Raw genomic sequence first — 14,953 nt, 5'->3', positions numbered from 1 at the left:
TTTCTCTTTACCAACCCCCAATGTGCATTCTTGTCTTCTCTCTTTGGTCAGAATTAGCTTTTTTTCTTTCACAGTGGATCAGCTTACTTGAACTGGCAGGAAAGTAGCCCCTTAATAAAAGGAAAAGTTTAACTTTCTACTCTTAACTCGTGAATCAGAGATGAACAACAGTGCTGATGTGGGGATAGGAGCATAGTAAGGAATAATGGAGAAGCAAGAGCTCTCTTCAGTGCCAAGTAGCTCTTAAGACTGCTTTGTGAATTCCACTTAGTTTAGCAAGTTAGGGAGCACTTATAAAAGCATCTCAACAGACAGATGTAGGGTATTGCAACCTGCTTTTTCAGTATTTTTGTTTTCTAGCACTGCCTTGAATAGCCATGATCATAATATACAACACTGTTCACAAAATCAGTCCTCTAACTGTATTTCATTTTTGATTTCACTTTTTTCAATATACTGTTAGATTTCTCAGATAATTGAAAGAGTTCATCTGCAGCTTTGGATTCATGGTTGCATCCAGTAGACTTTTTGGAGAAAGATTTGAGACTGATTGAACAAGTTTTGTATCAATGATTGTGATAACTGATAAAAATGTATATAAAGAATGCTTTCTGGGTTTCAGCTTCAAGGCTAATTTAGAAAAAAAATAGAGTTGAGACACAAACTTACATAGTCCCCCTGAAAATACCTCTTAGGGAAAGCTTCCTAAGTTTTGCTGCCTGTCTTTGCATATCATATGTAGAACTGGTTTTTACTGTTACTTCTGTCACATTTTCTATAATCTTTTATTTAAAGTACTTCAGTAGATCTTTATAATGAAAATGTTTGAAGCTTTATTATTCTGATGGGATGGAGAACATAACTCTGGTCATATTAATGACCTCCATTGAAACAAAATTGTATTATTGAAAATCCATTGTTATCAACACAGCAAAATCAAAATTCTTATTCTCAGAACTGGCACATATTGCATGTTTTAATAGTGTGGGCTGTGATAAAATATCTGCAGTTTGATTACAGATGTGTAATAGTAATAGTGCTGGATATTTAAATTTTAAGGCTGTGTTAGTTGAGGAAGTAGGATGTACCCTCAGTTTCATTTCTTTGAGATACTTTAAAAAAAAGTTCCTATCTATTTGAAGTGGAATAAGCCTAATTAAAGTTAGATTTCTCTGGCTGCAGTTAACAATTACTGTCAGAAATGAAAAGAGACATTAAGATTATCCTCATAAGTATATCCAATTGCTTAATTGCCTGTTATTTTTAGTTCTCTATCTGAGAGAAGTTTAATATTTTGAGTAATGGTATTAATTGCTCATAGTGTCTTATCAGTTTCTGTTTAAATAAGAAAAAACTCAAGCCCTGAAATTTTAAGGTGTATTATTCGTTCAGACTTTTTTAAGCTTTTATGTTGTCTTCAACCCCTCATAGTACATAAAGTATATTTTTCTTTGGAAAAAACAAACAAACAACATGGAGTCTATTTGAGAGTCTGTCATTTTGATGTAAAATTATATGCGATTTTGTATGTTAGAATTTCTAGCGGTGTCAAAATTCATCTTCCGAAACTGAAACACTGTGTTTTAAGTCATTAAACACATAGAAGGAAAAAAAGACAAACCCACAAACCTGTTGAAAAAGAAGTAAACATATTTCCATTTGATTTAAAAATTCTATTTCATATTCCAGTTATCAGTATAAATTAAAGTTTGGATGACAAGGGAGAAAGCAAAGCTGTCATAGTTGTATTTGTCTACTAAAGTTTTGCAGAGCTTCTGTAATTGTCACTATGTAATTTGAAAGAGCCTGCTTTCTATTTTTGAAAAGTGAAGTAGACTTTACTAAATTTTAGTAGGATTGTTGTATTTCTTTTATTTACAGTTTAGATATTAATGGCATTTTTTGATTATTCAAACTATTTTCAGATAATGCTGGTTTTTGTTTTATAGTTCTGTATTATACATTCAACTTATTTCTGTGGGCAAGGTATCAAATATCACTCAAGATGAGAGTTGGGTTGAAAATTTTTCTTGTGAGTTTTCATTTGATAAATAAGACAAATATTTAATTTGTTTTTCTTTTTACTTTGAAATTATTTTTCTTATTCCTTTGTGCTTATACTAATTTTGTAGTAAAAAACCAAACTGAAGTGTTATATTTGTCAAAGAACAGTTATGTGGTATAATCTCCCTGATTTGTTTATCTGAAGTAATTTGATTCAGTTTTTATAAATGAAGAGTGAAAGCAAGGACATTTTCACCTGTATTAAAAGCTATTCCTGTATCTTGTTCAGAGGCAAATTAAATATGGTAATAAGGGGAACAGAAAAATTAGACAAAATTGAAATTGTGGATTTGGACTAGGGGTACATTAGTCTGCCTTTTAAATTTAAAAAGGTAAATTATTTCTTCTGAATATAGCTTTACAGGAAAACTGTTAGATTAAAATACCTTTCCCTTTCTTCTGAAGAAGAGAGGGGGAAAAATCTGTTAAAAAAATAAAACAAAACAAAAAAAACCCCCTGCAAAATCCAGACTTTTAAAGGTCAGCATTACCTTTTAAAGGAAATAATAAAAGGAAAGGACTCTTATGTATTTAAAAAGAAAATATCTTTGTTGTTCAGACTTGTCATGTTAGAAGATGCTCTTCATTTTTCAGTACATCTACCTAAGTCAGTGTGCTCTGACTCCCAAAGTTGTCACTGTAACCTACCAAAATACCTAATTCAAAGCAGTGATTATCTCGTTTATCTTGTATCATACTAAAGTATTTTCATTGAAAATTTAGAAAGCAAATGTCTGTAACCAAAGGTTTACCTTCATGTTCTCAGTCTACTCAATATTATATATTACTCTAGTATAAAAAGTTCTTACTGCTCTTAGGGCAAAAATAACTGGTTTATACTTTCTTAAAACTACAGATTCCTGCTATCTAATTTTCTGTTTTCCACATTAATGTAAGTGGGGCTGGTTTGTTTTATTCATTTATTTATTTATTTATTTATAACTGCTTCAGGTACTTTAGATGCCTAATGTGGATTTTCTTCTCACCTATGGTTATGTATTTAACTGCTTTATATTAATTATTTTACATTCTCATGCAAAAAACAAGCTCTAAATTTTTTACCAATGATAACCAAAGTAAGTAAATCAGAAGGATTCTTTTCTAGTGATTCTGGGTAGTTGAGTTTTTCAGCTAAATCACATATTTGTCTGTTCAGTCATGGTCTTTTTCTGTTATTGAAGTATTCTAGCTGTTTTCTTTGTTTTTTTGCTCTCTGAGGGATGCTAAAGAGTACTTGAAGGAAATAGGATTTTTATTCCCCATGTGTACATACATAAAAAAATAACAAAAGACCTAACTTATTGCATAGGATGTTTACATATATACATATGATTAACAATGTGGATTTTAATTATTTTTAAAGTTTATTTTATATCTGAATTTGTATTTCTAAATTTTTAAAAGGCATCTGTCTGAAAATAACATGTTATTTCATTTCCAGAACTTTAAATATAAATTGATTTTGATAATATGAATGTTACCTTAAAAGCAATGCATTTTTGTTAATTTTGGAATCCCTTCTGTGGTTTATGTTGTGTCATTTTTTAAGGCAATGAAGAGATTTTAACTCATACTGTAAGAAGTCAGGAGAGGTAAATCACAGCAGATAAGTATAGTTAAGGAATGCACTCAACAATTAAGCTACATATGTAGTGTTGCCTGTGCAGTCGGAGTTCATTCTCCCCAAATACCCTTCTTTTGATTCAGTGTATGCAGTTTCTGCTAAAAAGTGCAAATAATGGATGTAAGAGAATTTTTCTTATAGTTTCAAATAAGAAATATACATTTTCCATAATTTTAACACAGCATGTTTGTGTGTATGGACATTTAAGCTTGATGCTTAAAAAATTTAAATGTTAAACACAAGCTAGTTAATTTAAATAGGTGATTTGTGAGACAGGTACAACCTTTAATCTTTCATTTCCTGTTCTCCAAGCACTTTTCGGATTTCTCAGGAAACTGCCTTGTCAGACATCCTAAGAAAATGCTCATCTGCATCCTGTGCTCATCATGCATATTGGATGCTAATTACTAGTCCCGTAATTTGGTATCAAATGCACTGCTTCTTCCTGGTAGTCTGTTTTGGTTGACAGCAGCAGAACTATTGAAGTGATCACTCAGAAAAGAATTTGTTCTGAATGTTGTGTTCTTTGTTGTTGTTAAAATAAAGTTTGAAGAAGAGACGTGCCCTTATAAGACTCCCGTTTGACAATAATGTCAAAGGAAGGCTTGTACCTCATGAAAGTGGCTTATAACATTTTAAAAAGATGTAAACTGTGTTAACTGGCAGTCTTTCTCACCTTTGTAAGAGGTTGCCAGCCTTTCATTTGGCATTATGCAAGTTCTGTGGGACAAAGATCTTTTGGTGACACCTGTTTTACTTAGTTCTGTTTCATACCTTGTTTTGCTGTTAAGAGTTCTAAAGAGTTGTAAACATATTTTTTTTATCTTCCTTGAGTCTTCAGGCTTCAGCCTATGAAGAACTGATGTATTTTAATTTGCAACATGAGCTCAGCATTTTACTACTTTTCTAATAACTATCATTCTTAAAACCAGACCTATTTCTGTGTAGACATGTGCAGTAAGTTATGAAGAGGAATTAGGGACAAGATCTGAACTACTTAACTGGGGTTCAGGAGGAGAGATTTCAATTAGAATCTAGTCTGGTAAAAGACTGAGTGGAAAATTTTACTGGCAGGCATGTAGGCCCACAAACAGAAGTCTCTCAGTGATTTACTTTTTACTGTTTTACAGAATCTGTAATTTGAAAATTAGTATATGAAGTGTATTTACTCTTTTGTGATAGAATGAATGGAGAGTACTTGCAGGCTCGTATGTTAATTTTGATGAGCATAAAAATTAATTCAAAGTAATCAAGTTTACAGTGGTTTTGGAGATGGCGATTTAACTTGTTCTCCAGATTGAATGAGAAAATAACATTCTCCATGTGCAGTAAAATTCTTTAGAAAATTAATAATAAAAGTGAAATGATTAATGTTCAAAACATCATTCTTACACTGATGTATAAAGATTTATCTTGCTTCCTATTGCATCTTAAGGAAATCGTGGCTGATCAACTGAAAGCAAGTGTAGGATTATTAACAGTGCTAAAACAGACAAGTCAATAATACACTGTGTGTGAGAACTTGGCTGGTAATAAGGGAGTATTTGAAATGCAATAAGGTCATGCTTACCTAAGCCTGGACTGGTGAGATGATTGAGCTCTTTTCATTTTTCTTTTTAAATTTACCATTATGACTGCATTATCATAAAGAAGGAAAGTTTATACTTTGGTGATTAATCCTTAGCAGCTCAAAAGCTCTTTCTATCAGATAAATAGATAATTAGGATTTTTTCAATGAGAGATATTGATGTGGTTATGTACATATTTAATTAGGTACTTGTTAGTGAAAGAATTTACATTTAAATGCTTTGTTATGTCCTGGTCTCCTTAGAAAAACATTACCTTAGTGCAGGAGTGACTACATAGCTGTTTCATAAGGCTTTTTGAAAACTGAGACTGAGGCAGAATATTTGAGATCTAGATGTGGAAATACTACTGTGCACCTCTGCATGCAATCATATTCCAGTAGTTTTGTAATTTGTATATTTAGCTGGTTACTTTTAGGTTAGGTCTGCCTGAACATCTAAAGTAAATCACAACAAAGTAAACATTACAGAGAAAAGCAGTGTGCATTCTGATTTGTGCATGTCAGAATGATTTCCTTGCACCTCTGCAAGAGCTATATAACTTGAAACTGAAGTATAATAAATAAATTTACACAAATTAATGCTAAAAAATAATAATTTTAAGATGTTCAGAGAATGAATGTTTCTAATTATTATAATATTATTTTTAATACTATGTGTATGTAAAGAATAGTCAAAATTCATTGATGACCTTAGTCTGTTTCGGGCTTCCGCACTGGATCGTTCTTGTACCGTCATCCATTTTGTCCACTTCATTCCCTTCCTGTGAATTACTCTGATTTTTATCTTATTCTGAGTGCTGATACACCATTTTAAGATAAAAAGCTAGTAAGCCAATTAAATGTCTGTTTTATTTAAAAAGTTTCCTTTGAAACAATGTTTTATTTAATATAAATATTTTTGCATGAGCATGCTTAGTGTAATGAAACTTAGTGTAATGCTATCAAGTTCCATATAAAGACTGAGTATTGCTATTGCTGTAAATAACAGATTTAGAGAAATTCTGAATGCAGGTTGCTTTTTTTGTTGGTTGCGTTGGAGCACAGTTGGACATTGACGGCTATTTAGATGCACTGAGAGGGCTACTAGTTACTGTAGCAATATCATAAACAAATTTTAATAATGTCACACATTTTTAGTATTTTAGTTTTCCTTCAGGACACGATTTCTTTAGAAATCAAATTCTCCTTGAAGTTAAAATTTTCCAGTTCTTCAATGCAAAAATTTGTATTGGATGATTCCACTGGTCTCTAATGGCAGATGTTTTTGCTCATGAGCTGTATTGAAAAGGTGAAACTTGAGCATTTTTTTAGAAGAAGTGAAATGCATCTAAATGAGAGAGATCAGATACGATCTCAACATTTTGAACAACTTCAGCCAAAATCATCGACTAGACTTAATCTCATATTAAAACCCAGTTTTATTGGAAGCATCTCATGTTTGTTTTCTACTGCTATCAGAAAAAGTAATCTGTAAGTAGTTGTAAGTAATCATTTTGTATTTATCTTTCATTTTATCCTTGTATCTCTGCCTTTGGGAGTTGATCAAGTTACAGCTGTTAGGAAAAGTTACTCATTGTTTTTGCACTGTGGGATGTTTCAGCAGGATACACTGGGAATGGGTAAAGAACAGCTAATACCATGCTTACAGCAGTGCACATATTCCAATCAGCATGTCATCGACTCCATACTACAGCAGTTTTCCTCCAGGCTACTATTTTACTGTCTTTTACAATTGCATAGATAACACAATAAATATCTCCACAGGAAACTGAAGAAAATGAGAAACATTGCTGTGAGACTTTGTAATCAGGAAATTTTATGCAGTTACCTCTTTTTCCCCAGATATTGATACACACTGGCATTCTGTTTTTCCCCATATTCTTGTTATTACTGTCCATTCAGATTTCACTCATTGAAAATAAATTGAAAGCTACCTAAAACCAGAACTTGCAATTTTCTTTTCAAGCACAAATCTTAAAATAATCTCATGTCCTTTTGAGATGGTTAATTTTGCTTTATCTCTTGTTTGTCCTGAAATCCTTTCCACTCTTTCTTTTTTAAACATCTCTGGTGTGTTTACTTTTTTCTCCAAATGAACAACAGCAACATGGGTTTGTTTAAGGGTAACATGCAGTCTGATTGCTTTTCCCTTTAAAACTGTACAGGGGAGAAAGCATTTTGCACTATGAATTAACGATAACAGGAAAACTGTTATTTTGTATGTTATTCTGTCAGTCAAGTGTTCCTTAATTGGAGCTTGTCAGGGATGTCACAGCTGTGTGGAAAAAGGTCAGTCAGATATCCACAGTCAGTTTTGAACTTCCTTAATAAAGAGCAGCAATGAAGGTGAATTGTAGCAACAGCAACCAGTGCACATTACTGAGCACTCCCTTGTTTGGTGTTTGTGATGTTGTGTCTTTGTTATTAGATTTACTGTCTGGGTGGCTCCCACAGTGTAGTCCCATGTTCAGTGTGCAGCACATTTAAATCAAAGAGTAGCAGTTAATAAAATAAATACAGACCCAAACTTCTCATCTGATCTGATATATCTTTAATTAGATTTACTCTTTGAAATAGTTGGTTGCAAAGTTTTAAGCTAAAGTTTGAGCCAGCTGTTTTACATGAGGTGTATACTGTATAGTATATATTGGAAAAACAAGAGTCTGGCACATTTAACTAGACTCTTTAAATTTTATTTCAAATCTTGATTATCTGACATTAGAAGAGATGACTTATGTATGAGAAGCACAATGAGAATAAAAGTTGGGCTGGAAGTAGCTTATATTAAAAGAACATTAAAAAATTGCTGAATGTTTATTTTATGTTTAAGAAGTTTCTGAAAATGCTGGAGATCAGTCAGTACACGCCAAAGAAAAGCATGTAATTCTTGGATGTCTCTTCTAAAAGGAGAGAGAGAGAGATCAAGAAAGCTATGAATTCTTCATAAAAGTGCTGGATTTATTTCTGTAATAGTTGAGCTTGTGGCTCTGTAGTGTTGTATTTAGAGACTATGAGTTCTTTAAGTGAAAGAATCTCGAAGTGCAGGTTCCTAAATGCTATCTATCTACAGATTTTGACTTACAGGATCACCCAAAGTGGAGCAGGAAGAACTTGATTAATGGCACTTTTCTATCTAATCCTTTTTTGTGTGTGTTTGTTTGCTGGTTTTTGCCCCTTGAAATTATGAGAATTCTACTTAGGTGTGAAAGATGTGACACAAATTCACTATTCTATGTTCTTATCAAAAGAGCATGTCCTGACATCCTCTTTGTGATTGATGACCATGACTATGATGAAAAGTATTTGAAACCACTGAAAGATGTTTCTTTAGTCTACTTTCTGTGAGAAAAAAAATAATTTCCATTATAATTTGATAGTCCCACCTTACTAGAACAGTTAGAATATGTTTTTTTTTCCAAAATGAATATGTTTTTTTTTCCAAAATATTAATGTTGGAGCATCTTTGCTGTCCAAGTTGGCTTCAACTTTCTTTCTCAAACTGCTTGTGTTTTCTCACAACTTGTCATTTTTGCTTGCTGCAGATAATTCAGTAACAGGAAGGGACATCTTTTGATAGATATTTAAAGTTTACTTTTAGTTTAGACTTCCACAGTTTAGAGGTCTGCAATCTGAGGCAATCATTCTAAATTCAAGTTATAGCTAATACTGAGAAACAGGATTTTCTTTGCATGTGATTAATCTGATTTATTTTAGGTTTCCACTTTAGAACAAGAGCGCTAATAATCCATCATTAATTCTTTCTCTGTGTTGGCTGTGAAGGGAGGTGGCAACACCCACCTTCAATGATTAGGTGTATTTTGAACTTTTTTGTGGGCTGGAATTCTGGTATTAGAACATAATGTGAAATAGTAGGTATCAAAAGAGAGACAAAAAAGAGGCAAGATTAGAAAGATGAGAAAGGGAAGATAAAAAATCTTTTTCATTTTTTAGCTTTTCATGACCACCTGTAGAAGAGTTATTGTGTTGGTGCTACTGTTTATAACTTCAGAAATGTGATAGCAGTATCATGAAAAGAAAAGGTGCTTAAAGGCAGGAAATTTGCAAAGGAATGCACTGGCAAAGTAGTAATCTCATTCTTTCATCAGATCTTTAGTGAAGGAAGGCTTGAAGACTGCCGCTTTCAAGGGGAGTAAAGTTCAATATATGTGTTTTAGATAAATACGAAGAGCTCTGCTTCATTTATTTTTAATCTGTGGAAATAGAGAGGCAGAGAGAGAATGAGTTTACTCCTGTTTTCAGTGTTTAAAATATTAAACTTAAAAATACTACCTGGACTTTTTTTCACTGAGGCACTGGTTTATGAATACGTAACAAATAAGACCTCTATAACTGCAAGACATTTTTTTGTTAACATGTATAGCGTATACCAAAAAATTTGGTCCTGGGTAGAAGTTACATTGTTCATATTCTTCTCTATGCAGAAAATTATTTAACTTCTAAATTAATGGAAATATTCATGCTTTATTTTAATTTCTGAACTGTTAAAAAGGTCTTCTCTGCTGAAAATTGTCATGTTTACTTGTTTATTTTAAAATCTCAAGGCACATCAGATTGAATTTGAGGCTGGAAGTGGATAGGTAGATACTTAATATTGGTTTTTTTTTCCACAGGTTCTTATAAAATCCTGTCATCTTAAATTAAATTTCTTGTCCACAGTCTAAAAATTTTCAGTCTTTCCCTAAGTTTTTTGTGTAGTCTTAGTAATTTTTCTGTTAGTGAACTTAGTAAGGACATGTTGATGTTAGTAGTAATTCACACTCTTTCAAGTGTGAAATGTTTAGAATGAAGTAATTTTTTTATATATTAATTCTGGTCAACCAGGCATGATTTGACATTTTCACAGCCTTCAAGAAATTAAGTATTAATTAACATTTAAATCCATTAGATGACACAGTTGAGCAATAAATGATTCATTTAGTTCCTGTTAAAGTAAATGTGTGTTGAAGTTTCTGACTAGTTATTTTCTAGATAAGTGATGGTTGTCTTTGTTTTCAGTTACTTTTCCTCATCTGCTTTATTTATTCTGTGCACTTCATTAACTTGTCTTTTTCTGTCTTTTTCTGAAACAGATGAAGAAGAAGTGGAAAATTTTGATGTTTCCAATCTGCCTGAAGAAGTACTGCAGAACATAGAAGCTGACAGTTACTGGTGCATGAGCAAGTTGCTTGATGGCATTCAGGTAAATTGATGTTTCCTGTCTGTAAGTAATGGAGAGAACTGATTAATGTCATGGCTTTGAATTACTTGAAGGTTGTGGAGAAAACAGGACATCTATGAAAAACAGATTCTCCCATTTGAGAAGTTTTGTGTAATTTTGAGAAAGGAAAAGTTAAAAACAAAACAGTGCTCCTTCTGTCATCAAAAGTTCTTCATTGTACTGGGGTGTTCTAGAGCAGAATCGAAACCTGCAGTTCTAGAGGTGTGCTGTCCACCTCAGTCACCAGTGCAGAGTCTTTGCACAAGTCTCCAAGTAATATGGTCTCACAGATGTGGTGGAAAATTTTTAAGTCATTAATATAACAACCTATAAACAATTGCTGTCCTGATAGTTCCTGAAATTAACCTGATATTTTAAAATCATCTGTTTAAAACTTGATACTAGCACTACTATGTGGAGAATCTATAAATGTCGGCACAATTTTGTGACAAACGCAGCAAGTTACAGACTAAGAGTGGTGGATTTTGTGCACACGATTGCAATCATTGGCATATAAATTTATGAAAGTTAAAAAGATCTACATGAAGTAGTAAATACATAGCTGAACATCTTGTGTTGAGGTGAAGGAAGAATCCCTATGATCTCACATAGAAGAAATTGTAGTATGAACTGGATATTTATCATAGAATGTTTTTTGTTGGAAGTGACCTTAAAGATCATTTAGGTCCAACCCCCATGCATAGGCAGAGACACATCTCAAGACCGAGTTGCTCAAAGCCTCATCCAACCTGGCCTTAAACACTTCCTGGGAGAAGATATCCACAACCTCCCTGGGCAACCTGTTCCAGTGTCTCATGACCTTCACACTAAATAATTTCTTCCTACTGTCTAACCTAAATCTGCCCTCTTCCAGCTTGAAACAATTACCCTTTGTCCTATTACTATATCCCTGTGTAAGAAGTTCCTCTCCAGCTTTCCTGTAGCCCCTTTCAGGTACTGGAAGGCTGCTATAATATCTCCTTGGAGCCTTCTCTTCTCTCGCCTGAACAACCCCAGCTCTCAGCCTGCCTTCATAGGAGAGGTGTTCCATCCCTCTGAGCATCTTCATGGCCCTTCTTTGGGCTTGCTTCAAGAACTCTGTGTCCTTCCTATGTTGGGGACTCCGCAGCTGGACACAGTACTCCAGGCTGGGTCTTACAAGGGAGGAGTTGAGGGGGAAAATAATTTCCTGTAGAGAGAACCACAGGTCCTCAGGTGTCGCCAATAATGAACTGGGAGCTTAAGCCCAGCTGTGCCCAATAATTAGGGCCTGCCCCAGCTGGAAATGGGCGGGGCTGAAGGGCAAAATAGAAGGCATGCTCCCAGAAGCAGAAACAAGAGATGAAGATGCCTGAGGAGAGGGATGGCAAGAGAGCTCCGGAGAAGAGCCGTGCCCCCGAGAGAAGGCTCGCCGCAACATCTGGTGGAGAATGCGGGCAACAATAGCAGCTGTGAATGCTGAGGACCTGTGGTTCTCTCTACAATTTCCCTTGGCCTAAATGCTTGGTCTAAATGCTTATTAAAACACTTGTGAAAACACTGTATTCTGCAATTCTGACATGCTATAAATTAGAAATTTTGGACTTCTCAGTTTACAAAGAGTTTACCTGAATTAAATTTCATAGACTTTGTGTTGCAATAGGCATCAAATAATGCCTAATACCTGTTTTTCAGATGTGTCATCTGAGATAAACATTTTGAATCTTGCAAGAAAGTAAAAATAATCAGATCCTATAAACTCAAAATATATGCCCTAAAATAATAGTAAGTGTGAATTCTTTGGTTACAATGGGACCAAAGTTGGCCTCACTACAAATGTGAAAGTTTCTGAAAGGTGATGATTTCTATTTTGCATTGGCAACAAAGAATTATTTTGAGTGATGTTGGGTAGGCAGATGTTTGCAGTCAGGCTCCATTTGCTGCTTTCAGTGATCTTATTAGAAAATAAATTAGTTACCAATATTTAGCACATTGCTGCTGCTTTTTTCCTGTTTTTATGCTCATACCTCCTCTTTCTGATTTTTTCCTGCTTTAAAATGATCTAGTGTACTATAGAGGATGATGACTGCAAAATTGCTTCAGTACTCCGAAACTGTTACGAGGATAGCAAACCTTTGGTAGATTAATTCCTAATGTTCTCTTAAATAATAAGGTGATGGGTGTGTGCTTCCTCTATACTTTTCAGTCCTTTTGATAAGTCCCTTGTAGCTTTATTTGCTTTGAAATGCTTTGGACAAATGCTTGAAAAATTGAGGTTTTGTTTTTCCAAGTGGTTTTAATGTAGCAAAGACCCTGGAGACTAAATTTTATGTGTGTAAAATGACCATTCTTTAGGCATTAATAAATCATCGTAAACTCATAAAAATGCCTATGAATTGAAGCTGTACTTCTCAGTGAAACTAAAAAAGTTTTGTCCCAGGTTCATTATTTTATCATATTTTTTTTGACAGATATTTCTTTCCTTATGGTAGTTCGTATGTTCAAAAGTGCTTTAACATACTCTTACCTGTGCTTTAAGTTTTAATATGAATGTTTCGTTGGCTAAGGCTTATTGTGAATTTAACAACGTCGATTTTTTTCAAAATTGTTATAAAATTGAGTCAACAAATGAGAAGTCTGAGTTTGAAGGTGTTCTGTGTTTCTCTTGGTTAATGATCAAAAGATTAGTAGCTCAAAGTTTTGAGCATTTGTGAAAAGTGTACTCTTCTCATGTTGATTCCTGTAAAAATGCTGGTTTGTGTATTAGAGTTAGAACTACTGCATTGTAAAATATAAGAACACTACACATAAATAATTCACATATCAAAAATATGTGAACATTGGCAAAGAAAATGTGAGAGGTTCAAATCTACTTGAAAGGAATAAAGCCAGATAAAGAAAATGCAAACCCTCCAACTCTTTTACTTTTACTTTTATCTGGAACATCTGTCAAACACACTGTTTTTTTTCTCAGAAAAAGTTCAAAGATTTCATCAGTTTTGCTTAAAATTCTGTTTTCAATAAAACCAACAGGTACCGATAAGAAAAATATTGAAACTAATTGTAATTGAATTAAACTGCATTGATGAGAATTTAAGCTCTTATATAAATGGAGTGGTTATCAGTTGGATGTATTTGAGGATGTGCTCATCTGACAAAAACAGGCTTGAAAGATTGGTGTAGTGGTGTGACTAATGATGGGACAGTTAATTGAGTGCAGCTGCAGAGCTCTGCTGAATTGAAAGGCTTTGCTTGGGTTTTTTTCTACTGCTTTTTTGTTTTGGCTGCCGTCTGTGTTGATACCACTTTCCTTGTCAGATAGAGCAGTCATGGGGTTGCAGTTTGAGTTGGCTGGAACCTGGAGCCTTGACAGCCTTGAGGAGTTGGGCTGTGTGAACCTTATGCAGTTCAACGAGGCTAAGTGCAAGGTCCTGCACCTGGTTCAGGTTAGTCCTCAATATCAGTACAGACTGGAGGGTGATTGGATTAGGAGCAGCCCTGTGGACAAGGACTTGGGTATAATGGTGGATTACGACTTGGATATGAGCCTGCAGTGTGCACTTGTAGTCCAGGAAACCAGCTGTATCCTGAGCTGCATAAAAAGAAGCACAAACGGCAGATTGAGGGAAGTGATTCTTCTCTTCTCCTCTGCTCTCATAAGAGTCCATATGGAGTACTGCATCCAGCTGTGGGAGCCTCAGCACAAGAAAGCTGTGGACCTGTTAGATCTGTTTCAGAGGGCCATGCTTATGACTTGGTGGTTGGAAAACATATCTGTGGAGAAAGGCTGAAAGAGTTGGGATTTGTTAGCTTGGAGAGGAGAAGACTCTGGGAAGACCTTATTGTGACCATTCAGCACTTAAAGGCGGCTTGTAAGAAGGACAGGGAGAGACTTTTTAACAAGGCCTGTAGTGGTAAGACAAGAGGCAGTGGTTTTGAACTGAAAGAAGGTGGATAAAGGTTGGACATAAGGAATACATTATTTATGATGAGAGAGCCCAGAAAAATTGTGGATGCCTCATCCTTGGAAGTGTATAATGTCCTGTTGGATGGGGCTTTAAGCACCCTGACTAAGTGAAAGGTGTCCCTGCTCATGGTGGGCTGTTGGACTAGGTAAAGGACCCTCTCAACCCAGGCCATTCTATGATTCCAGCTGATTTAACTGATTTGCATTCTGGATGCACAATCAGCAAATTCACTACCAGGGGACAAGTACTAAATGGGGATGGATGCTGTACGACCTGGAATCATTGAACTTACAATCAAATCATGTGCCAAATAGCATAAATTTGATTTGATGTAAATCATAATAATCCTTGATTATGCTTCTGTCTGATCCTGAATGTTCACTCTGGTCTCTTGCTGGGTGGTACCTGTTGTGAGCTGTTTGACAAAGCTGAACTGTCTGACAACAAAGCAAAAAACTCACTGGTTAGTTTAGGAGTGAACACCTTGCATAGATACTGTAGCAAAGAAGTGA

General features: G+C 34.5%; 1 protein-coding gene across 2 annotated transcripts in view; it reads left to right on the top strand.

Moving 5' to 3' along the window:
* Positions 1-14,953, top strand: part of TBC1D22A (TBC1 domain family member 22A) — a 162,356-nt gene that overhangs the window by 45,756 nt on the left and 101,647 nt on the right. For both annotated transcript variants that reach the window (XM_071733834.1, XM_071733833.1), the window contains exon 9: positions 10,367-10,476. In XM_071733834.1, the coding sequence (XP_071589935.1) occupies positions 10,367-10,476 (110 nt within the window). The remainder of the gene's footprint in view (positions 1-10,366; positions 10,477-14,953) is intronic.

The sequence above is a fragment of the Heliangelus exortis genome, chromosome 1, assembly GCF_036169615.1.
Source record: "Heliangelus exortis chromosome 1, bHelExo1.hap1, whole genome shotgun sequence".
Lineage (NCBI taxonomy): Eukaryota > Metazoa > Chordata > Aves > Apodiformes > Trochilidae > Heliangelus > Heliangelus exortis.
The sequence above is the reverse complement of the archived record's forward strand: the minus strand, read 5'-3'. Positions and strand labels throughout refer to the sequence as shown.